Source organism: Pseudopipra pipra, chromosome 1 (assembly GCF_036250125.1).
Source record: "Pseudopipra pipra isolate bDixPip1 chromosome 1, bDixPip1.hap1, whole genome shotgun sequence".
NCBI lineage: Eukaryota > Metazoa > Chordata > Aves > Passeriformes > Pipridae > Pseudopipra > Pseudopipra pipra.
This window is the reverse complement of record NC_087549.1, coordinates 138,862,407-138,889,049: the sequence shown is the minus strand read 5'-3', so window position 1 is coordinate 138,889,049 and position 26,643 is coordinate 138,862,407. Positions and strand designations below refer to the sequence as shown.

At 40.0% G+C, this 26,643-nt stretch overlaps 1 protein-coding gene across 1 annotated transcript in view; it reads right to left on the bottom strand.

Annotated features, from left to right (window-relative positions):
* APBB1IP (amyloid beta precursor protein binding family B member 1 interacting protein) overlaps window positions 1-25,370 on the bottom strand; it is a 64,208-nt gene extending 38,838 nt beyond the window's left edge. Inside the window, exons 1-5 of the mRNA XM_064635899.1 lie at window positions 25,158-25,370; window positions 10,589-10,660; window positions 8,479-8,566; window positions 6,379-6,668; window positions 780-857 (exon numbers count right to left, since the gene is read on the bottom strand). Coding sequence (XP_064491969.1) covers window positions 780-857; window positions 6,379-6,668; window positions 8,479-8,566; window positions 10,589-10,660 — 528 coding nt within the window. The 5' untranslated portion in view covers window positions 25,158-25,370. The remainder of the gene's footprint in view (window positions 1-779; window positions 858-6,378; window positions 6,669-8,478; window positions 8,567-10,588; window positions 10,661-25,157) is intronic.
* Window positions 25,371-26,643: the final 1,273 nt, after the last annotated feature.

The window sequence follows — 26,643 nt, the reverse complement described above, 5'->3', positions numbered from 1 at the left end:
AAGAAAGCCAAAATTGGTGAAATCCTCCCAGTACATTCTCTCAGAAGTAGCATTTGTACATGAACAGGAAGTGTTCTGTGGGAATCATCTCAAGTCTTGACAACCCCAAATTTATTGGATGCTTCAATTATTCTTGGAAGCCCTGCAGGCTCTGATCTTCAGCACTTCTCATCTTCTGTTTGAGCAAGACTGAAAGGTCATGATTGTTTTTTCTTCACATCCATTTTTCAGGGTTACTGAACACCTGCAGCTCCTGTTGAGTTCAGCTGGAACACTAGTTTACGATGAGTGGGCATAATTACATGACACACTGCAGCAGTGTGCAGACACTGGCTGGAAGCTTTCTAATTTGTTGGTCTAAGATAATTTCTATTATCCTTGTACATAACTACACTGCTGTGAAAAGATTTAGCAAGAAGAACCTCATTAATTTAATAGGGTTTAGCTAAATCCACATCCACTATAGAAGTTTAATACTTCTGAAACTAGCACAGCATAAGTAAGCAACATTTTAATGTACATTCCACTTTCTCTAAAGCAACCTATCAGAAGTGTGCTTTGCCCCAGAATTAAAAAAAAAAAAAAAAAAAGGCACAGTTTTCCAAATCATCCTAAAAATAAGTCCCTCAGGTGGATGACAAGACAGTTCCAGAGAGTATCTTTACAGATAAAACATGAAAAAGCCTAGTCACTTGAATAAGAACTTTATTATTAAAAATTATGATAATAGATACTTAGCTAGTAGCTCTTACGGTAGCATTTACTATTTTAAGGCTCACCTTTTTAACTTTGGCTTCCTTCAGTTTCTCTAATGCAAGTTTAATCTTGTCAGCTTTGGCCCGTGCCTCTCGTTCTTCCTGAAAAGATACAAGATACTTGGTGTATTTCTTGTTAAGTAATGCAGCAATTTATGTTTACTTGAAAAGAGTTGTTTCTTGTTATTTATACCAAGAAGGTAAGGCTTGCCATGGGAAATTTCATAGATACAGGGAATTCCCAGCTTTCCTTGAGCTAATATCCTCCAGCCAACTTTGATTTACAAATTCAGTGCTTCCTTTTGTTGCCCACTCATACAGTTCTTACATGATCTGTCCCTCAAAAGCTACAGGAATGCCTGAAAACTGGACTCTTCTATGTTTCTGCACGTATAACTGATACAAAACAGGAGGTGAAGGAAGACCCAGCCTAAATGAAAAAGCACTGTGGAAGCAGCTGCTTGGAAGAAAACTCACTTCTCAATAGGGTTAACAGAACTAGAGTTTTTAGGATCTTACTAAAAATTTGGCTTGGAATTATACGACTTATAACTTTATACTTTCTGTTAAGTACATTAATTTACTTGAATTATTTCACTTGCCACATGAGCTCTTACTGCATGGATACTTACTGAGAGGAACAACTCCTTCAACCAGATGACATGGCTTTTTATTCTACTAATGGACCTATTTGTATTAACAGAGACACAGCTAGATAGTGCTCAAGTTCATTCCAGCTTTTGCTGAATGCTACAGTAAGATTCCCAAAAACCTCTGTATCACTGGGTTCTTTTTTTTAAAGCAGCTGTTATCAGTACCATGCCTCTCTCTTAATACCAGTGAGGTTTGTGATCCAAGAAGACTCTGGATCCCCAGATGCTGAGAGTTTTAGGTACATATACCAAATGCCCGTGCCTACTGTTGCCTCTGTGCCTACTGTATTGGTTGTGACCATTTCTTTTTGCCATCTGTCTTCCAGAAGTCTTCTCCAGTAACATACAGAGTTGGAAAAGCACATTTTGGACAGCAAGTCACTGTGGCTCCTGAGGCTGCCTTGGACTCTTGGTACTACTGAAGGACTCTGTTCCTTTCCAACTTTACATCCCTGCTGCCTCAACTGAAAACTGTCTCGTCTTTGTCTTCTTGCCTCTTTGCTAATTTTCGCTGTCCCTGTTGCTCTCATACTTTCACAGTCTCCTTTGGTTTAAAGGGGTAGGACCAGCTATGGTGCTGACAGGCACCCAACTTCCAGTCAATGACTGTGGAAGAAAGCTCCTGCCCTGCTTCTACACAAGATTTTTCTCTGTTATCTTCAGCCTCCATTTTCTACACTACAGTCATAATTTTACTGGTCTTCACACTAGGAGAACTGATTGCAACTCATGGAAGATGCGTTTTCAAGAAACTAGGCCTAACTAAGCATTGCCATCACTTCCCTGTTAGAGAGATATCATAGAATAATAGCAAAGAAAGAGCTAAGAAGGTTAACTTATTCATCTCAAGTTTTGAGGCAGGTGCAACCAAAACTAAAGTACTCCTAACTGATACCCCTTTTGCTGAATTAAACATCTTTTGATTATCACCATTTCAAACATGCTTCTTGTTGCCAAATTCTCCACTATCAATACCAGACAATCAGTTAAAAATAATTATTTTTTTTTCTACACAGGTATTGAAATTTGCACTGCTATAGCTCAGCAATGCTTAACTTAGAGAATCCAAATAATCTTTTGTAGTTGAACAGAAGTTCTAGGGAAGGAAGAGCCTCTCAGGCTGTGGCCCTCCCCTTATCACCCTTCTTCAGGAAGCAGAAAAAACATCTTAACCAAAGTGGTTGAGTGGGGCATGGGCAGATTTTCTGACGAAAATTTTAGGCAGGTATAACTCAGGCTTCACCTGCATGTGACCTGTGTTGAACAGAGCTCACACATTGTACAAATCTGTGCATCAGAGCCCTCACCTGAGAGCCTTCATGTTTTCATAAGCTTTGTCTGACTAAATGTAGAAAAAGAAAATACGTTATCAGATGCAAAATTTTAGCACTATTAGAGAAATGCTTTGACAAGCTACAAGATTTTTTTTTTCCTGCTACAGTATCATCACCACATTTTCTGGAATCTTTAAACAGAAACATATAAAGTCATACAAATAATGCCACAAAAAATGTAGAAGGCCTTATTTAGCTTAAAGACAGTTGTAAAAAGAAATGTCAGAATTGAGGGAAATTTATGAGACACTTCTATGCTTTCCTGAAAGAAAGGCTGTACTTCTTAATTTTGGCACACTTAAAGGTTAGAGAACAGACTTAGTATCACAGCTGCATTGGGAATAACTAACACTATTCTTATTTGGCTACACCAACCAGAAGTGTTAGACAAAACTTCAGCCTTGATTGGCTCAAGAATCACTCTTCAAGAATCCTGCCTTACAGGAACATGGTTTTGATGATTCCATTTACAGCTGAATTTCATTTTACTAAGCAGAAATGTCATGTCAAAGCAAATACTAACCAAGACAGTGAATATTAATTTGAGATCAATTATTTCCATATTAATTTTAAATGGTTATTACCTCCATCATTCACACTGCAACCTGTGTAAGAGCCCTGTAGGCAATTTTGTGGACACTATGCCACAGTGGGTATGTCATCAGTATTTAAATACAACATGTATCATAAAATGAGGCAAAGGCTGCAGGAGAAAGCAGAATCAGTGCCCCAATGAGGAAATCATCTACTGCAGACATATTCCTTAGAAATGCTTCTACCACCTGCTCCCATCCTTCTCTGCCCCACTCCCTGTATCTGCAAAGAGATCAGATAACATCAGTAGATTTAACTTGGCACTGTTTCAGAGGAACACTTTAATTGAGGGAGAAGTGACTTTAGGCTATGTTTTTTCATATAGAATTCCAATTGTGTTTAGCAAGTATATCCTCTTCTCACTCTGAAATCTTGTTTGACCCTCAGGCAATACAAGATGCCAGCTAACAGACATTTAGCTCAGTGCAACACTAATGGGAAAGAACTGCAGTTAATTTCAGTGAGCTTTAGATCACAGCATCATAAAAACGCTGTTTGGAAGAGAGGTCTGAAGGCCCACAGCCAGTCTCCCTGCCCAAAGCAGCACTAGATCAGGTCAGCCATGATGTTCCTTTGCAAAGTTTGGAAAAACTTGAAAGACAGACAATCTGTGATCACCAGATCACAGCGTTACACCACCATCTGAAATAGAAAAGGTTTTCCTAATGTCCTGTCTGAAACTACAAAGCTACAACTTGTACCTGTTACCTAACATTACCATAGAAGAATTTGGTTCCACCAGTTTGCATCTACCCTTCAGGTATTTTTAGGATGTCATTAGATCACTCCCCAGCCTCCTCTGTCAGATTAAACAAGCCCAGCTCCCTCAGCCTGTCCTTGCTGGGCCTTGATCACTCCCTGTCCTTGGCCATCCCATTAGCTCTCTGTTAGACACTCTCCAGTATCTCCACATCTAGAGTGGAATGCAGTATTCCAGGTATGGGCCTGTCAGTGCCAAGAGAAAGGAATAATGGGTCCCTTAGTTTGCTGGCCATACTCCTCCCAACAGAGGCCAGTTTCCCATACTGAGATGACTTGCACTCATGGTTCTTATTCACTGTGGTATCCACTAGCATGCCTTCTCCTCTTCACTAGGGCTGCTGCTCAGCCTGTCATCTCCTAAACTGCGCAAATGTATGGGGTCATTACACCCCAGTCACAGGACCTCGTACCTTGCTGGGTTTCTGAGGGTTTTGCTGGCCTAGTCCTCATGTTTTCAAGGTCCCCTCACACGAAATATCTGCCATTCATCTCGTCAATCAGTGCCCTTAACTAAAAGCATCTACAGCACATCTGCAGGTGGGTTTTTATGTCATCACTCAGGTCACAGATAAAAACGTTAAAGTATACAAACCCCAGTGCTGATCCCACTTGCTACCAGACAGCAAACCACTGACTACCAGCCCCTGAGTCTGGCATTTTGGCCAGTCTAAGCCCATCTAACCAGCTACCCTTCCAGACCATACTTGTCAGCTTCCAAACCCTATTAAGAAGCTTGGTACTTTCTTGAAGGTATAAATCAAGATGGGGACATATTTGTGAGACAATGGATAGAGCTGAGCTTAATAGCATCTCTTCTACATCAATTATACTAGTTAAATAAAAGACTTCATCTTATAAAGTTGTCTAGCTGCTGCTTTTTCAAATGTTGATATTCCTTTAAGACAGGAAGTTTATTATCTTTGAGATGCAAAAAAATGGCACAGTTCCTCTCACATGAAGACTTTCAGTCTTCAAACAGCTCTGAAAGGTCCTATGCATCAAATGAAGCTTTACCCAGTGAATCAGTTTTTGTATCATCAGAAATGTCCTCTTCCCACCCAATTTTCTGTTCCTTTTGCTGAATATCTGCTGTATGATGCCAAACACAGGGGAAGCAGTGATGTAGAGGTGACTCATATTCAGTCCATGTGGACTTCTAAACAGTAATGAATTGACCATGGTTTTAAGTAAAACTGACTGGTACAGTTCTACATGGGCTGACTGAGCACTTTTCACGTTCCCCAAAATATTTCCATTCCCTAAATGCAAACATCTTATCTCTGTCATAGTTACTGCACACATAAACACTGATGAAACACATAAACGCTGAAAAAGATGATTTCATGTTTTTTGGGCTGCATCACTCTTCTAATTCTAATGCACACGCTCTCCTCACAGGGCTGTGACAAGGTAGAATTCTTACATTACCTACCTCTCCACAACCTCACATCAAAGAAATTAACTTCTAAAGCTTCTACTAGAAATATCACATTTGATTTCAGTTGTTCAGCTCTGTAGAAACACAAACAGGGAGGAGGTTGTGATAAATCTGAAAACTTTGACACAGGTAAGCCAATTGTTTATGGTTACCTGCTGATAACTTTAGCACCTCCTAAGTAAAGGGCATTTGTCCCCTATTGCAGATGGTCTTCATTACTTCCTTTCAAAGACAAGACCAAGAAGAGCAGAGTGATTCTGTGTTAGGATTAGGAGAGATACTTCTTGTGCTCAGCCTTACACCTGATCTCCTACCAAATGCTGAATATCACACAACTGAACAGCTTTTCCTATTGCAAGAAATCACTTAGGCCAGGGATGGATCTGGGAAACATCTGCAGAACTGTCTTATCAGTACCAGTAGCACAGACTGCTCTGAACGAACGCAGTGACATCTTCACAAAGTGGAGGGATCTTTGGCCATGTTTTGCACTGATGCCAAAGCCAAGTTCTCTATAAGAAGATATTAACTGATCAGTGCTTCTTAAAAATGTTCAGTTATAAATTATTTGTTAGATTAAATCATTTGCGATGCTTTATGCCTGTATTGGGCTATCAAAATGATGATTAGAAAGGTGAAGGAGTGGACAATAGGTCAAGCAACAGGCAGAAACTGCTCACAACAGCAGAAATCTCACTCCACAGTTCATGCATGTCTCATCATTGCAGAGCTTTCCCATGATGTATCTACCTGGGATATCCACAACCTTTCCAGTGCCAAACACCACTTGCAAAATTACAAGAACAAGTAAATGCTTAGAATAAGGTTCCACCCAGACTTACCTGGGTAAGTGGCTCAGAAGGAGGTGGAGGAGGTGGTGGTGGAAGGTCTAAATCAGGGTCTGGAGGTGGAGGGGGCAGGTCATCCCCAGACTGTCCAGTAATGGTAACATAGAGACTTGATTTAGAACAAATGTCACTATCCAAGCCCGTTGAAGGCTGAGCGACTGTACTTTGCTGGTTGCAAGAAGATTTCTGTGCTTGTAAAGTTCTCTGTTCAACCTCATTTATGTCTGCTACAAGATCAGCCATTAAAGCATCCAGGTCTTTGTCCTCTAGGGCATTTAAGGATTCTGAAAAGAAAAACACAAAATGTGTCAGAGTGAGTGCAATGCAAAACACTGTTTCCGGTTCCGTGGAGATTAAATTGCAGAAGGCATGGTTACTGTAAGGTACAAGGGTTATGGGAAAGGAAACATTTTACATGGGGCGGGAAACAAATGTGCTTTAGGAATAGCCATTAATCTGCTCATACTGAAGTTCACAGTACAAGGAACTCTATGAATATAAACTAAATCAGACAGGAAGCTTCAGTTCCAGTGATACAGACTCAGGCCCTTATGATGTTATAAAACATGGTCCTGATTCAGCAAGGTCACTGGGTACATGCTTAGTGATATGGGTGCAAGACATTCCATTAGCTCCCATTAGGCTATTCACTTAAGTGCATACATAAATGCTTAGTGAGTTTTGGTATAGCAACAAAATGTGTAACTGAGGCCTAGATCAAGAATATCTTCATATATTACTACTATTCTACAACTCTAAAATTAGCATGAAGCAAAATCAAAAAGCTCTAAGACACAAGAAATTGTATGGTATCATTTGTAGCACATCAGTAATTGTGTGATCAACATTTGTGACATACCACATGGGTGGTATGTCACACATAGGCTTTTGAAGATCCTTTAAGCAAAAAGTAAACAAGACCATCTGTTTTAAAAGCATCTTATAAATCAGATAGAAATATTGTAACTTTTCCCTTCTGTTTTCTACTCTGACAGAGTATAAGATAAAATCCTATACTGGAACTTACTATGTAATTTCTTTTGTAGTTTGAACTAGCTGTGATGTAAGAGATACTGTAGAATAAAACCCTTGTAGGATGATTTAGCTTTCTAGAAGAGAAGGTTTTTATAAGATCAAACAGATTTTGCAGTTTAAATTTCTTTAAAGAGTGTAGTTAAAAGATAAATAAATCACAAATTGAGAAAACTTTAAAGTGAGATTTTGAAAAGGGATGGAGAATGCTGAACTGGATACTGACAAATGCTTAAATATTCCAATAAACAATAGATTATTCATCAGACTAAGTGTGAATATGCCACTAGACCATCTCAGTTTACCCTGCTTTACCTGTTAACAGAGTATTTAATAAGTTTTTCTCTTCAGTGGGAAAGATGGCTTACGGTCCTCTGTATTTACATAGTTCTACCCAATTTGCTGGTAGAGTCATTAGGAAACCTAACAGAGAACTGATCCCGGGACAAAACGAAAGGTTAGCACCAACTCAGGCAAATGCAAACAACCAGCCCCCAGTAAAAAAAAGAAGGAAAAAACCGCAAAAACCCAGCATGTACAAAATCATAGGGAGTGTTCTTTTTTTAAACTCGGATACATTCCCTCATTTGGTTTGTCACACAGCATCAACGAGCAGCTGTACATGCAAAAGTGGCAGTGCAAACCAAAATGAGAATAAGCAATGTAAAGTGGAAGCTGAAACTTCCACTGAACAAAAATGCTTACACAGTTCTGACATCACACTGAGGAACTTTGTCTTCTATCAAGTTAAATCTTTATATTAAAAAGGCTGCATTTTAGGAAGTTATTTGGGAGACTTCTCATTTTTGTTTTCCTCTACACCCACACCTTTTTAAAAGTCTGATTTTTGTTTAGACTGACTAATGTCCCAAAAAATTGGCCCCTTTCAAGTTTCCTAAATTGAGACAAACAAATATACCTCCCTCTCCAGCAAAACAGGGTTTTTTTGTTTGGTTTGGGATTTTTTTGATCAAGGGTATGTAAAGATTTTCTTCTCATTTGTTGCTGTGAGCTATGTTAAGTAAGCATAAAAGGCATGAAAGAGTCCATTCAGCTACTTACCATTTAAATCTTTAAAACCAACTGTAAAGCTGAATTGATCGCTGGACTCTTTGGGGGATGGAGGTGGTACAGTCTCCACTCCTAAACTCTGTTAAGGTAGAAGAAAAAAACAGGTATCTGATGATATAATTACTATTACAGATATTAACATTTCTAAATCAATTATCTGAACTTATCTAATGAAATCAATTCTTCTTCAAGGAACAGAATGACACAAACTGGTTTTTAGGATTATGCCTAAACAGGTAAACTAACTAGGGCCAAGACGAGGGTTCAAGCACTGTCTCGCAATCATGTCAAGGGTTTTGCATGCTTCTCAGTCCCATGTTGATCCATGGCAACAGCAACTCTTGTCACCACACCAGCAACACCTAGGCTTGGTGCAGGGAACAGCAGAAAACAGGACTGCTTCTAATCCAGACGGTGGACAAAGCCAGACTGAGTTTTAGCTTTCTTTAGCTTTTTGGGGGAGGGTGAGAAAAGAGCTATGTACATATTTAAGCTACAGTGTCATTTTCTCTCCAGAGTGTTTTATTTACTAATATAAATGTAACCTAGCTGTTGCTTTCTTCTGCTCTTTGAAAACACCCCAAACCCAAATACAACAAATGAAAAGACACGCTGTTGCAATGTAAACTGTAAATGTGTTTAGTTAAATAGAGAATTCCTAGTTTCTGGCAGAAAAGCCCAAATCTGAACTTGCATTTCTTTTTCAGCCTTGTTATGCAATGTAAAGGTATCTCTGTGTGCTTCTATCATTTACACATATTTTAGGAACATGCAGATTGGTAAAAAAGTGTGGAAAACTATCTCCACTCTTGGTTTGGAATTTAAGAGTCTAAAGAAATTAAGATCCAAGTCTGTTAACTGAAAGTCTTCAGACTTTCAGACAGGCCTGTCTCCTTCTCCCATATAATGCTGATGTAAGAGGTGATGCCAGAACTTTGGAAAGAAGGAGTCAGTCTCCATTTTAGGAAGACTCTATTCCATCAGGTAGTGCACTGGTGAGCAGAGACACAAGAGGTTCACTCTGTTGGCATCAGCTGCACTTGTCACAGTGCTATGTCCAATCTGAGGAGGTAAAATTTATCATAAGCAGTCTTTTGTTAATTTTCAAGGCATAATAATAACATGAAATTACCATAAACCCCCTCCTCTTTATATATATAGATATATGTATAAATAAAATACACACTATTATAAAGAGCCCTTCAAGAGCACAAAGGGCCAAAATGTTGTGATTTGACAGCTAAGAATGTCATGTGAAATCTTGGCTTTCACACAGTTTAAACACAATTTCTATTCTGAGGCCCAGAATTATTGGTATCTAATTTGTCAAGCACTGAGATTCACCAAGAAGAAAGACCCCCTCAAAACAGAGGCTGTAAACAGACTCACACAGAATCCAAGATCACAACTTAAGTGTTTTTGAGCATGCATTTACTAAAATACAACAATATTATTGTCTTTGTAGGGTTTTTTCCTAGGAATAAAAATTATCCTTTCATTAGGTTATGCAGGAAGTATTTAATGACTAGAGCTTTAGAAAAAGGCTCATGTTCTTTTATACTTTCCTCTCAAGAGTGTATTCTACACTGGCAATAATATCTCTGTAAATTCTTGAATGCCACCCTAGCTGTAACTTAATATTTTGCCATATATAAAGATTATTTTTATGTATACATTCAAAATGTTGCTTTCATTTCCAAAGTTCACATTTGATACTTAGGCTACATCCCATTTACCCATGTATGCAAAGCATTCAAGCCTGAAAACACAGACTCAGACTCTTCCTGTTATGACAAAATCTTTCAATTTCTTTGGACCAAGTCCACAGGAATTTAAATTGGTGACTTGGAGTTTTTTTGAGAAAATGTCTTTCGTAAGCAATTAGTTCTCTTAAAGAACCTACCCTGCACTGATATTACCTTCTACTTCAGGCCACTTGTTTTAACTGTCAAGTAGAAAAATTTAGTTGAAGGTTTTTCAAAATAATATATTTGTATTTATTCAGAGTGGAAGTATATGAAAAATGTAGAAAATTTACTTCTTTTCCCTGACGCATAATAGCTATTTCACTAATTCTGACGGAAAAAAAATAATTATTTACCTGGGTCAGCATATCCATCTCCCCAAGCAAATTGCTGAACATTTCATCTATATCATCACAGGTTTGCTCCATCTGAAAGAAAAAAATCCACAGGCAGAAAGTCATCAAAAGTTCATTTTCAAGGCCAGCAATGGTCAAAACCAGAAGACAGGCAATGTTCTTTTGTATTGTGTTCACAATTAACTTTAAAACAATTGTTCATGACTTGCAAAAATGTGAATCCATAACTTAGAAGTAACTACTAACAGATTAGACTCTCAATATGCTTAAACACACACTTGGGATCTACACTCATCAGAAGTTCCAACAATCTCTTTGTATTATCTACATTTCATAGGAAGTCATTAGCTAAAAAACCATGGTTGTATCTTACACATCAAAGAAATGTAGTCTGTGAGAGATGGAGAGGGAAACAAAGTTTAAGGTTAAGAAATTTCTGCATGTTTCATCTTGAAACCCTTCTTTCTTTGGCTTAGACAACTATTACTACAGGAGTTTACTGGGTGTCATCCAGGGCAGGACCTGGTTATGGTTAAGTACTTGACCAACATTTGGCTCAATATTTCTTTTTTTTTTTCAAATATCAGTGCACTGAGAGAACTCCAGTCTTACCTAACCTGAAGATACCTGAGGGTCAGCACTGAAACAAGGGAAATGGGTACATGCTGCATGACAGTAAATGGTTGTGCTTGTTGCAAGAGGGCAGGGTGAGGACAGGATTGGTGGTGCTGAGATACGGCAGAGACACACCCTCTGTAATAATCCTCTTCCTCTTTAAATTTGTTCCTTTGCAGGGAAAGAAGCACTGTAAAAAGGGTGTCTGACATGGAACATTACTAGAGACAAGAATTAGAAACATGATTTTTCTTAAGAGGCTCAAGCCTCCAAGGGACCGAGAACTGTGACATTGATTGCATAAAACCAGGTGTCAAACCAGGGCCGAACTTTAAACATTTAAGTAGCCCTACTGGTTCACTGGGTTTGTGTGCACCTGTGTTGGGTTTACGTGGCTTCTGTGAGAAGATACCAAGAGCTCCCCCATGTCAGAGAGGGACAATGGTTCAAGTTGGCTCCAAGATGGAGTTCACTGGCGATGCTGGTGGCACCTCTGTGACAACATATTTAAGAAAGGCTAAAAAATGCTGCACAGCAGCTGCACGAGAGCAGTGAGAAAATGTGAGAGAAACAGCCCTGCAGACACCAAGGTGAGTGTTGAAGGAGGGAGACATGTTCCAGGTGCCAGAGCAAAGACTCCTGGGCAGCCCATGCAGAAGCCCATGGTGAAGCAGCCCATGCTGTTCCCCCGCAGCCCACAAAGGATCCTGCTGGAGCGGATATCCATAAACTGTACCTTGTGGAAAGCATCCAAGTTGGAGCAGTTCTTGAAGAATTGCAGCCTGTGGGAAGGTCCCACATTGGAGAAGTTCATGAAAGACTGTCTCCCATGGAGGGCCCCCATGCCAGAGCAGGGAAACAATGTGAGGAGGAAGGAGCAGCAGAGACAAAGCATTAGGAACGGACAGCAATCCCCATTCCCCTTTGCCACTTGAGTGGGAAGAGGCAATTGTCAAGTGACCTCTGTCCTTATCTCAAAACATGAGCTTTTCATTGTATTTTCTCTCCATGTTCTGCTGAGGAGGGAAAGTCATAGAACAGCTTGGCAAGCAGCTGGTAGCCAGCCAAAGTCAACTGACTGCAGCACCTTACAGGATGAGGACCAACCTGATGCAAGAAAGCAATCAACTGAGGACAGAAGCAACTCTAATGACAGTAAAGACTGGAAGCAAAAGAAGACCAGCAAGTACACTATTCTTCAATCTTAATGCTTTTCCTTTAATAGAGCACCTTGAGCCACTTGACTATTTCACAGTTAAATTATAAAGGCCACTGAATCACTAAAGTCAGTATCTGATGTTTGAAAATCTTTTTGGTTACACATCTGTAACATGACAATACTGGAGCAATCTGAGCTACTCTACTTACTTTGGACTTCATCTTTCTAGTATCTATGTAAGCATGATTGGTTTAATTTCCACTTGTCCTCTTACCACCTGTATTATTCCTGGCACCAGAACTCACTAGGCATAGCATGTACAGCTTTCATCAGTCAGGCTCAGGGTACAATCTACCTCCTTTAGACCTTTTTTGTAGCCAGTGTAACTAAACAAGGCACAGGCAACTGGGAACTGAACTTTGAACTTTCATATTTCTCTCAGATCCCAGAAATCAAAGATTTAAGAACTGGATACTGTTAAAGACATTTTAATAAGATGTGGTTGGCAGGGCTGAGGGTAACCCTATCCCAACACTGGAGATGGCACAGCTATGCCCATGGAACAGGGAACACACATCACACAGCACTGAGCAAATGGAGAGTTAAAGTCATCTTTTTGCTTTATTTCCAGCTGACTAATCCACACTGGATGGCTCCCTCTCTCTGTCTGTATCACACTTACACGGAGCTTTGCATATAAAATTCTGTTTCTGTAGATTCAGCAGTATGCTGGGTGGCATATGATTACTGAATCTTAATTCATTTATTTGAATCAACAGCTGTGCAGCTTCCTACCCACCTGGTACTTGGAGAATCAATTTTCACAGAAAGGATAGACAAAATGGCACTTATTTGATCAAGGAGAGTGAAGATACATTTGTTATGTGACAAAAAATGGAGCTGCAGTTCATACTGAGAAGTATCTCATCAGTGTTTAAATAATAGTGAATAATTTTATGTTTTCCTGTTTTCTGATTTAGGAGAACAAAATATCTTCTAAGGAAATCTAATCAGTTCTAGCTATTTGTATGTTTTTGAGGGGTTTTTTTAAGCACTAGTTAGATCAACTTTCGGGAAAAGGTCTTCATACAATTCTTTTGACAAACTGAAATTCTCCTTTGCTGTATTTTTTCAGAACAGGAATATAAAAATGACAAAAAATTACTCGAGTTGCAACCAGTTGCAGCCTCTTATCAAGAGAAGGAGTAAGAACTGTTTAAAAAGAAAAAAAAATCAAACCTAAGAACACTCCTCAGTAGTTAACAAAAAAAAAACCTAAACAAAAAGGCAAGAGAACGGAATATTGGACAATATAAGACTTTTCACTAAATTACAGGATTTGTAGAGGTTCCAGTAAATTTGGAGTTCCTTCTTTCCAATTATATGATTTTCTGAATCTTCAGACACATTTGATTCATAAGAGAAATGTAATCCTATAAAAAAATCAATGTGCAAATAATTCTGTAAGAATTTTCAGTGTTAAATTGGAGCTGAGTTAGTCACTGATGACTTTTCCTCACTGATGTTTTCAAAATGACATTTAATACTTGGGGTTTTTTAACCTTAAGCATGTGGTGGAAGGGAGAAGGCATGAACATATATTTTGAGAAGGAAATGTGTCAGTGTCCCTTTCCTGTGTCATTTTTAATGAACAGACATCCACCATCACTAGCTGGATAAAGTCATGTTGTCACCAGGCCATTGCCTCTACTGGTGTCTTTATCTTCTCTTGAATTTTTATTGATTGGGTTTAGGAAAACAAAATTACTATTATAATTAATAAATACCCTGGAAATATTTTTATATTAAAACACACTGAATGATCTCTTAAACTGATACGAGAACTCTACACATTCATCAGAGATTTTGTCAAGAACTAGAAAAACAAAAGACAATAAAATGAGTCCCCATAGCATGGAACTGCAAAAGAGTGTCCATCCACTCTCCTCCTCTTTGACTCCTCTCCACTCCTTTCCATTTTGTTTATTTGATTGCCACAATAGGAACAAACAGACAAAACAATCTGCAGATTTGGAAACTATCCCACTGGATGTTGCTCCATTTTGGACCAGAAATTCAAAGTGAAATGTACGAGCTATTATTAACAAAAAAAAAGGGAAAAGATTTACCAAAGTGCTCAGAAGAATATTGAGTTTCATGCTCAGTCACAGAATATGCTGAGTTGAGTTGAACGGGACCCACAAGGATCATCAAGTCTAACTCTTAGCCCTGCATAGGACCATCCCCAAGAGTTACATCATGTGCCTGAGAGTATCATCCAAACATTTCTTAAACTCTGTCAGGCTTGGTGCTGTGACCACTTCCCTGGGGAGCCTGTTCCAGTGCCCAACCACCCTTTGGGTGAAGAACCTCTTTCTATTATCCAACCTACACCTCCCCTGACACAACTTCAGGCCACTCCCCCAGGTCCTGTCACTGGTCACCCCAGAGAAGAGATCAGTGCCTGCCCCTCCTCTTCCCCTCATGAGGAAGTTGTAACTGCAATGAGGTCTCCCCCTCAGTCTGCTCCAGGCTGAACAGATCAAGCAACCTCAGCCACTCCTCATACAGCTTCCTCTTAAGGCCCTTCACCATCTTCATTGCCCTCCTTTGGACATTCCCTAATGGCTTAATGTCTTTCTTATATTGAAGTGACCAAAACTGCACACAATATTCAGTCCTCCTCTACAGTAACTTTTCTGTCAGGTTTTTCTCTATTTAGTACTAATACCAGGAACTCTTAAAATCACTATCTACTACAATAAACTGAAGACAAAAAAACCGCCCAGAACAGCACTTTTACAATAAGTTTTCAAAGTTATACATAAGATTGTATGCAGAGAAAAAAATCAGAATTGAAATAAAATGAGGAAATTATGGTTGTCACAAATAAACATGCTAAGGAAGGCCTTGTGCAAAGGCACGTATGTGAAACCTAACCTATTTTTAAAGTGTTTGATTTTCAGACTGATGTCTTCTAGACCACTCTTTGAAGTCACACCAAGCATACAGTCAAAGGTATTCCTTGTCTTTTATTTCCCCAGACTTTCACATTCTCAAATTTTCACTGAGCTCTCATAACATTTTCTTAAATAGTCCCACCTTTCTCATACTGTATATATCTAACAGGTTGGGACATTTTCTCTTCAGTTTGCTATTCTAACCACCAAGTCTCACTATTTACTTTACATATAAAACCCTCACAGGTTTATTTAATACATAAGTATTGACTCATTGTATTTTGACTCATCAGTTCACCCCACCATTTACCAGCAGTCCTCCAGACACGCTAAATTTATTAATTTTTTTAACTTCCCAATTTCAGACTTAGCAGCCTCCTTACTGATAAAAAGAATTTAAATCTAAATTGAGACACGAATAGCAGAATTTTTGTATTTTGTTGTACTTTTTGTACTTACAGCATCTTTGTATTTCAGCTTAAGAAAGAATATGGTTTCTGTGTATTTGCTTCTACTTCTCCTTGCCTTTAGTGTCTGTCTTTTTTCTGTCACATGCTTTGCTGCCATTTTCCAAAGACCTACTTGCATCCATTTTGGTGCCCCAGCCATTTGCTTTTCCCAAGAACCAGCCTTCCTGCCCTGGATGACAATGCAAAACTCCTGTGCACTGTATTTCTAAATTTGGCAACAGAACCCCACAAAACTTCTCTCTTCTGAATATCTACTCCTTATATATGCTTATTTTGAAACTGAGATGTAAATTTCTAAATTTTTTGAGCTACGGACTAGGAAGCTGGAATTAAATTCTCACTTCTAACATCAAAGAACTTTAGCAGATGCACAGGAAGAGATGGATGAGAAACTCCCCGCTCCAACTCACTGCGCTTGCAATGAGCAACATACTTTACTGACAGTGAACAACAGTATCTTTCCATGGGGATGGTCCAGTACTCAAGGGCACCAAAGAAAAACACTGAGAAATTCCTTGCTCAGATACAAGAATGGAGAAGCAGTCCTTGTACTCACTCTCAAGCTGCACAATTCTAGCTGGGTTAACTGGAACCTCACCTATATTGTTGTGTCATGCACTGACAGGTGGAGCAGGAGCTGCATTTTCAGGTCTATAATATGAACTCTACAATTATAATCGGGATATGACTTCTGCATGGTTGCATACATTTTGATTTGTTAAGATATTAGAGGGAATAATAAAACCAACTTTATAAGAATGAAGAAATTTTTGTGATTTGCACATTTACATAAGACAATAGCACTATGTCTATAAACAATACATGGGAAATTGAGTTGTTTGATACAATCTTTAACACTTGACAGGAAGCTAGCAGAATGAGGAATGAAACAGTGGCACAAAATTCACTCTGCTTAAAAAAAAAAAGGAACTATTTAAAAATATAATGAAATCTGACAATGTGATTACATGGTGTACATAAAAAAAACCTAGGCATGGTACTATACTAGGCAGAGTTTGAACAGTTAATACCTGATAGGTCTGAGAAATACTGAAAGCTAGTCCCTTTCAGCGGAAGAGTGGTCTAAGTCACATGGTAAAAAGGCTTCTGCACTTGCAGTTAGAAAACAAGCTCAAAGCCCTTGTGAAACACTGAACAGGAAACACCAACAGTATTGCACAGAAGATACTCATCTTTGCAACTCAGTCTCAGTTGAGTGGATGAAGCTTAAACAACCTAAGGGCTACAAACAAAAAAAGGAATGAGGAACGGCCTGGCATCAGTGGATACTTACAGCGGATTCATGCTATGAACAGTATGAGGAACAGTCCACTTAGTGATGTGGTGAACAGTTAGAGACACACTTATTAAATTCATATGCAAATGGCAAAGATAAAAATACATGAAGTGTATTTTGACAAGTCACACAGGAAGACCAAAAGCACACCTTCAGCTCCTAGTCCCTGCACTACAGCATGTGTCAAAGCACCAAGTCCACCAAAATGAACACTTGCTGTTTGACTATTCAGGTTACCACTAACAGCGTTGCAACTTCCTGCTATTGCTTAATTCTGAAAGGCTTTCTGTAGTGGAATGAAATCTTTCACATTTTAGAGAGACCCATCAGTAGCCCAGTGATTAAAGTGCTCAAATCAGAGATTCCCCCTTACGTATTACAGACTATGCAATGTAGAAAAGTCCATATCAAGGACAGAGAAAAAGAAGAAAATTAGGGAAGCATGACGAAAGTGACAGAAATCCCACCATAAAGAGCAAAGCTGGAAAGAGGGCAACTGTCACAGGAAACAGATGTGAAACTAGGGTGATAAAAAAATGCATCAAAACCTAGAGGAAAGTTACTGAGACATCATTTCATCCTGACTTATAACACAAAATCGATGGGATAGTAAATGAAAGTCTGTTCCAGGAAAATGGAACTGTTCCAGGGAAATGGGCACAGTGTAACTGTGAAACTCATCATCAAAACTGGTGAGTAAGCAAGCTGGTTTTCTCTACAAGCAGTTATAGCTAGAAGTGTTACTACTGCAGAGAGCTTCAGGCAAGGATGATGAACCTCATGTTTCAAGACCTAAAATAAAGGCTCCAGCAATTTGGAATCAGAGTAAAGCTTCCATGATAGACACGTTATACCATACCTTCCAGCACAAGATTTCTTATATCTCCTCCTGAAGCATGTGATACTCACCACTGAGTAAGACACCTTTCTGGCCAAATTGACTGCAGGTCTGAAATAGATCTAAAAGGTTTCTTACAATGACTTTACAGTTAGGTGTCAAGAAAAATTCATACTACTCACGTCTCCTATATAACTAAGTCAGGTAGGATGGAAGTTCCTTAACCAGCTGCTTCATCATGTTTAGTAAAAAGTCTTTAACAGACATTTAGGTACATTTTTATGAAGTAGAGTAAAAGAGAACATCTATCTGCAGAATTGAGCCTAGAGGAATATAATCCAATTTGTTATTAATTCTAGCAGATACTAAGAAAGGAAATAGAAGTTTTGGAGTGATGAAGTCAAAATGGTAGCTGACACAGATTACTGGCACACAGGAACAAGATCTCCATTCCCCCAACTTATCTTCTCCTGGGAAAGCCAGAAAGATGGATAGAAGTGTGGACCCTGAGCTCACAAACCAGCTTATCCAGGGTCATTCCTCTTGTGTTGATAATGTGTCTGCTTCAGGTCTAGTCAGGTATAAACAACTGCAGACGTATGAGTTATCAGAAAATACGAATCTCAGTTCTAGGTTCCTCCCATTCCCTGCCATGGTGGCAGAGGAAAATAATAAAAGAGTAATGTAAGTCTAACTAGCACAAATTTATTCAGTTTTCACATTCCGTCCCATAAACTGTAGCTTGTTGATGTTGGTGTAATATTTTCCTTCCTTTTTTCCTGTTACCCAACATTGCTATACAGAACTTGCATGACAACAAGAGACTGTTTTGTACTTTAAAAAATTGCCAGCAAATGACAATAGTCTAATTATTAATTGCACATTTGCTACTTTCCCTGCTACTTTCCCTGGAACTATTCCCTGCATTCCCTTATCTTTATGTCACTGAGCTAGAGGAAGTGTGTCTTGTGGCTCTCTACTAAATGAAGATTTTGACATTTGCTTCACAATCCATGAAGTAGGCTGATCCCACATTATTAGATTGTCTAGCAAGCATAAAATGGCAGTCGAGGAAGCCCACATATGAGAGAGGAAGGCATACAGGGGTCTAAAACGGAAGAAAATCCTTCCCCTCCTCAATTCCCAATAGAATCAAGAGATGTTGAGTGTGGAATAATGAAAATAAAAGCACAAACTTAGAAAGAGTGGGCAAAAAGGAAAGAAAAGCTACAGTACCAAATTTGAGTGCCAGAACTGCTACATTGGATATGTAATGTCTCATCTTTTCCAACATTCACTCCCTTCCACAACAAGCCACTAGATAAGCACAAGACATCCTATAAGGGTCCACGACACAACTGTCTCCCTAAACAAATAACTTATTCCTATGCTATAGTCACTGGTAAAAGCTCTAATCACCATCTCTTATTATCACATGTTCTTATTACTGCCAGAAATGCCTAAGAGAGGGCACACACAGTATAGGAACGGAACACTGAAAGAGGAAAAGACATTAGTATAAAATGCTCTAACAGGTTAAGAGTGAAGCAAAAGGGTGAAAGCAAATCTGTAAAAATTTTTTGAAAGCCACCTGTTTGTTTCATAAATAGTTCATATATTAAAATCAAATACAGCAAGTAATGCTCTAATATGAATTTATAGACATTTCATCAAAGTACAGTGCTCAGTTACCACAGTGGAAAACTAACAGTAGAAACAGTAGAAAAATTAAATGAAGACTTTTTTTTATAAACCTTTTTCTCAGCTTTACCACTGACTGAAGAGTCAGGTACAATTTCAAAGTCCACTATTAATTTTTCTCTTAGCAAAGCTGTTTCTTTCAGTCTATATAACAAACGGTTATCACAAGCAGCTTTAATCCATGGGTTTCAGATGAAGATCTGTAAGGAAAGTGGAAGACTGGAGTCATCACAGATGGTATAGCTGTGGTTGCTTTGTCATAACACAGAAAGCCCTGAACAGCACAAAGGAAATAGTTATGAAAAGAAAATGCAGCAAGAGGAGAAGAACCTTGTGACATTTCTATTTCCATTCTTCCATCTCTCTAGATTTTCCATAAGAAGGAAATGTCACTGTTTCCCTCTCTTTTCTTCCTTAAAAGTGGAGGAAGGATGGAACAACTGATCCGGTCACAGCAGCTCCATCATGACACAGGGGAAACAAAAGAGGTCAATCTAGTGACAGAAATGAAAGGCTTTGCTGCATTTCATGGAAGAATATTGCCTCTATGGGACAGAACTGCAGTTAAGTTTATGCTGAATCCCTTTCTAAGACTGGCATCCAAAACCACTTGTGTTTGTGTTTGCTCATTTGTGTTTGCTCTTTCAAACATCAGGTCTGCCAGCTTCCCCTCAGTTATGAGGATGTGGTCACCAAAGTACAAAACTAAGCCATAACTACAACAAGTATTTGGGAATGTTATCTCTGTTCATGTTTTTGGCCCATATTCTCACTTGCTCAAGGCTATCTCAGAAATAAGCCCTCCAAGCCACATGTACAGCAGACCTTTCAAATATAAGATTTCATCAAAAAGCACAGAGAACAGTAATGTATGCTTGACTAACATTAATTTTTTTTTCATTTGCAACTGAGAGAAAAAACACATCACCTTTCAAAAACGCTTTTTGGGCTGATACATCCTTCTTGTTTTTGTGCTTCAATGAAATCCCCATAGCAAGTGAGGGAATGGGGGCTTCTAGTATTGTTAGAAAGTACTAGAAAAATCTTCAAAAGTACATCAAAATCTTGCTCTGAGGCAGAAGAAAACTAACCATGTGTCTGCAGTCTGGATTACCTGAAGATGCAGTGAGCATCAAAATGGATCAACTAAGGCCACTGAGGAACAAGTTCTCATTTGCTGCCAATATGGACTTGATACCAACAGGTTAATTGATAATTCTTTTGAACTTCCCTGCTCTCCTGATGAGTTACCTTTGAGGCAGACACATTATTTTGCCTAAAACTGGGGACTCAGAAGGTCATTTGCAATTTTTATCAGCAAAAGCATCCAGTGAGTGATTTTGGCTCCTAGCTATTCTCTCTATACTTGATTGACTAGCAATGCTGCTAGAAGCAGATTTGCTCCCCACACATCCCCACTCTCCCTGATGGGTGTAGGTACAATGACAAGATTTTCACCAAAATTTTTATTGTATCAGTTGGGACTGGCTGAGGACAGCTGAGGACCTTCCGTTGGTGGTGGTATCAGCCATGCAGGGTCTGCTCATCACTGACAGCAGATACACAGAGTTTTATTCTTTATTATTAATGTTACATGTCACACTTTTACATCTGCTGCTTTAGATTACAAGCAAACACAGAGTGAAAGTAAAAGTGGAAACTGACTGAGATGTATCCAATGCAAAACTTCCATCAGAAATGCCTGTGTATCTATGTCTAAACAGAGCAGCACAGAAAAATTCGTTTTGTATATACTGAACCTTCTTTTTCTTCTAGGATTCATAACACATCTACTTCCCAAAATACTCCTAGTACTTCTAATGACTGTAGCCCTAATTTATTTGAGCCTAAACTCATAGAATGCTGGATCAGTGTTCAACAAGACGCAACAGTGCTGTGTGCAGGCTGGTGTAGCTCCTGGTGGCAAAAAAATAGGAGCGCAATTAGCTAGCCACAGGTCTTAAAGGTCACTTTGTTGGAAGAAAGCTTTTGAAACTAATGACAGGCTTAAACTTTTTAAACAATCATTACCAAACTAGTTTGTGAATTCCCACAGTAAAGTTTTAAGTCAGATCAAAGTCATCTGTGCTTCCTTCCCATTCACAGCCCAGGAGCAATACTATAAATTAATGTTGAGGGGTGGTGAGGAACACACGCTCATATATTCTGATGCAGACACTCAAAAGTCTCCTACAGAACCTCGAGAAGCACATGGTACCCAGTTTCTTTCTTTCAAAGTGCAACATACATCTTCTACACTGGCAGCTATATTGTTAATTTGGGTAGCCATGGATCAATAGGCTGGATGATAAGGAAAGCTGCCTAAAATGCCTGCTTTTCCGAGAGCCATTTTACTGTATCATGGATCACTCCTAATTGTGAAAAGCCATACTGTGGGGTTTCTATGACATCTGCATCTGACCTGGTCTTCCCAGGCTCTTTTCAGACAATGAATGGAAAGAAAGGCAATTTTATAGAGCATGGTAGCTGTCTAAAACCAGGCTGCTGAACCAAGGTTTAGCAGTATCTATCTCTCTCTAAAAGAGACTGTAAAGGTGACTCAGAACCTCAGGTGACTAAAATGCCAATGTCTAAAGGTGGTTGAGGAGAGCCTGTAAAGCCCAAGAAGTGCTTTGGATGGTCTACATGGATGCAAATTACCACTGTCACTACAGACCTCCCAAAGGGAACAAACTAAAGCTTCCATATTGCTGCAGGCAAATAAGAGGTCTTATTTTCACTTTCACCCCAGATCAGCACCTGACCACATGAAGTCATCATCACAACAGGTTAGATGGGCTTACAACAAAACAAGTCAAGACACATTGCAAACAAAGATGAAAAAATGGTCTTTGGGAAAGAAAAATACATGTAGTTTGCAGCAAAAGCAGGAAAGGATAAGGGCGTTGATATCTGAATGATATGTAGGAAATCCAAATTCAGCTACATTCCTGTAAAACAACCTCTGAAACCGAAACATGCTTTTAAGAAAATCCATGTTCCCAAATCATCTTCTCAATGGTCAGACATTCATGAATCTGCAAAAAAGACAAGTCCTCTCTTGAACAAGGCAACCCCTTCTCTCAGCTGTGGCAATACTCCAGGCTGGTAGTTTTCTCAGACATTTTACAGGGCCAAAAACATACAATAGCTCATCCCTCCATCCACAGGTTGCCCAAGTCCTTCCTCTCCCTTCACGACTCATGGCAAGCATGACAAGGAAAGCTTTCTGCCTCTTTTTCCTCTTATTGCTGTAAGACATTTCTTCTAACAGGAAAGGAGCAACACGGCAAAAGCAAAATCTTAATGGGTTGGGTAAATTTTTTTACTACCTAAGAAATTTTGGGCCACAGTACTGAGTTAAACTGTTCCAACATCCATATGAGCCCTTCTGCTCATACTGTTGCCCCTTCTGTGCAAGCTGTTACCCTATCAAATATGTTAGTCTCTTTAAAAATTACAAAAAAGATAAAATTTTGAGCCTGATTTACAGGCTGAGTTATGGCATGTGATCTAGTAGACACTGGCCAAGTATAGTGACTTTTGATCTGTAAAAATCAAACTTAGCTGTAATAAATACATTTGATAACAACATAAACCAGCACTTCAAAGGCATCATACCCTGCTTAAAGATACTGCACATCTGATAATCATGAACTCCAGCATGAACACTTAAAACACAATTCACTCAATAATTACTTTGAACCTTCAGTCATTTTCCCTCCAAACACCAGAGCAGTCTGTAGTAACCACAGGAGGTATTTGAAAAAAAAAAGAGAAGACGCAGAGAATGTTTAAAAGTACCCTTTCAGACACAATACATTTTTCCAGTTATGTGCGTTCCCAGATTGATCAGAATTTTCTGGGGATATAAAACAAGAATCACTCAGTTATCTGTAATGCTTCATTGATTCAACCTCCCAAAGACATTTGTAAGCCACATTTCAAACCAAATTATCTCCATTTTTAATCAATGCTTCCACAAAGCATTAAGTACAATTAAATGCAATAGTTTCCTTAGAAAGTTCACAGGGGAAAACAGAACTGAAGAAGTTCAGCAAAAAGTTAAATATTGTGGTTTAGACATAAAATTTTAACCTAAATTCACATTTTTTGCAAAGTTACCAGAAAAAAAAAATTGTAAAGTTAGTGAAGTTAGTGAAGACAAATGATTACGAATCTACACAGGTGGAACATAGTCCTTTGGAGCACTGGGGCTTACCTATTTGATGTATTAAATCAAGCCCTGACTACATTTACACCACTGTTGAGCAGCAGCAGGGTAACTAACTGACAGTAACATCAATAGAGTCATATGTGACATGAGTATTTTCTGGATGCAGGTTTGGAAGAGATGACAAACCATGCATGTCATGTAATTCATAAAAAGAAGTAGAACCAAAGAGGAAAAATGACTGCCAAAATTCTGAGAACAGAAGTTCTGAGGGGCAGAGTCGAGCTGGAGCCAAACAAACCAGAGTAATCAGAGTTATGTGGGGCAGGAAGTGACTTCAAAAAGTTAAGCTGCCAGTTTGGCGGAACCCCGCATATTTTCTTTGTAGGCTGTATTCCTGCATGAAATTTTTAATGACAGTTCAGACAGGTTGGATCATATGCTTCCTAAAAGACACTACTGCATACATCTTCCCAGTGTGACAATGAATGAATTTAATAACTTCTCTTTTGGTGCACAAAGGATTGAAAAACCACCCCCAGCTTGTGGAGACTGCATTTCAGTTACTTCTCTGTGGTGTTCAGCTGAGGGTATCATGCGGGATGGACCTTCTCAAACTCAGACGACATTTCTAGTTCTTCCCTAAACCATGTGGCTAAATATACCACCAGCAGAGATGTAAACTGTGTTCTTGGGAAGTCTGTACTTGCTGTTTTGCCATAACACCAGTTTTACATGCTTAGTTTGAGAGGTTATCACATTCTCGTGATGTATTTTCTGGTCGTTTGGTCTACAGTTTTCTCTCGCCTGCCTTCACTTTCCTAACGCTGCCACCTGAAACAGGGCACTGTGCGACCCTCGGGATCCCACCAGCCTCATGAGGCTGCAGGGAAGCTTTGGCAAACCTGCCATGCGAACGATCAACCTCCCAGACGCTCTCCCAGGGTCTGGGCAAAGGGGAGGTCTGACTGGGATTAACCCTACCCAGGAGAACAACCAACACCGGGACCCAGCACCGCGGCACGAAATCCGACGACCCCGTTTCAGGCCACCGAGGCCACGCTGTGCCGTCGGAAGGTCCCTGTCCCGAGCGGCGAGGCCGGTGTGTTCCCTCTGCGGACCGACGCCCTCCGGGGGCACCACAAGCCGTGCCCAGAGCGGGGTTTGCCGCACCTCCCCACCCCGAGCACCGGTGCCTGCGGGCCGGACATCTCCCCACGGCGAGCAGGACACCGCACACCCCCGCTCCGCCGCAGCCCGGCGCCTCTCCCTTCCCGCGGCGGCCGCCGCGCCGGGTCCCGGGCTGGCGCCGGGAGCCCTCGGGGGTCCAGCCGGTCCCTCCCTGCCCAGTTTACCTTCGCGGGCGGGCGGCAGGGGCCGGCGGCTCCCGAGGCGCTGCGAGGGGGCGCGGGGGCAGCGGGGCGGCTCGACGGCACCTCAGCACAGCGGGAGCTCCCCCGCCCTCAGCCTGCCGGGAAATGGGGCCGCCCCGCGGGCTCCCTCAGCCCTGGGGCGGGAGCCGCCCCGCTGCCCCCAGCGCCGCCCTCCGCCCTCGGCCGGGGACAGGCGGTGGTTGGTGCCCGTGTACCCCCCGGGGAAACCCGGCCGGCCTGTGCATCCCAGCCTAAACCAGCCCAGCCCTGCAGCCTCCCCCGGCCGGGCGCTGTCGGCTGGGCATCGCTGTCAGGTGCCCTCGGGTTTTCAGGCAGAAATGTGTTTCTTTCCCCGCTCTCTTTAGTGACTCTACGTCTTCTCTAAACGATGCTGCCGGCAAGGCAGCGAATTGCTTTCATAGCATTTTTATGTAATTTCATACCTTGGAAAAGGACTGGTTTGAAGTGTGCTTAGATTTTATTCACTGAGTAGAAATGATTCCATAAAATGTGAAATTCCATAAAAAGATGGGGAGGAAAAAAGAAATCAGAGGTTTCCATCTGATGTTAAATAGGCAGGTGTCAAAATTCAGTGTAGCCTTGGAAGGGTTCATATCACCAAGCTAAAAAGATGAGATTTTAACTGTTGCAGGCTACATACAAATAGACCCCTGTCTTGATTTAAAATCCTATTTTCAATGTCAATAATTTTGCCAAAACAATGCTTTTAGCAGATTTTTTTCTTATGTATCTAACGCACTGACAATAAAGTGAAGTGAAAAAAGGTGAAGATGTCACCATCTCCAGCTTCTGTTACTTCAGTTCAGAGAAGTCATCAGGTGGTTTGGCTTTGTCTTGTGCTTATGGGGAATTTGTATTAAAATTCCAGATTTCCTTCCAAAGCAGCCAAGAAATCCCATGTTTTGTTCCTCCAACACTGCCAGAGATAAAATAATTATAACAGAAGGATGGTAGCATTTTAAATTACCACCATGTTTTTCACAGCAAATATGTTTCAATGCTTTAAGGGGTAATTGCTTTGAAAAATTCCAGCTGAGACAGCTCAGCCAGATTTAAGAATGCATTTAGGGAATAGTACATTGTTCTGCTCATGTTATTTAAAGAAAACCCAAATCATTTCATTGAGAAGCTGGCTTAAATTTACCAGAGACTTTGCTGAGGTCAGAGCTGTCTCTTTGGTCAGGCATGTGAAAACACATCTAAATTTGGCAAACAGCATTTGAAAAATCATGCACATAGTTAATAAACAGTTATTAGTTCAGCGACTTGGGAGTCTGACATTCCATGATACTGCATATTCTCTTTGCTGAGTTTCTTTGCAGTTGCTCCCTTTGACTTTTGGTATCATCATGGTGCCAAGGGAAGATGTAATTTCAAAAGATTGATTGATAGTTAATCTTTTTTTAATTATCCTAAAGTCAATTTTTAAATCAGTACCTTGCACTGA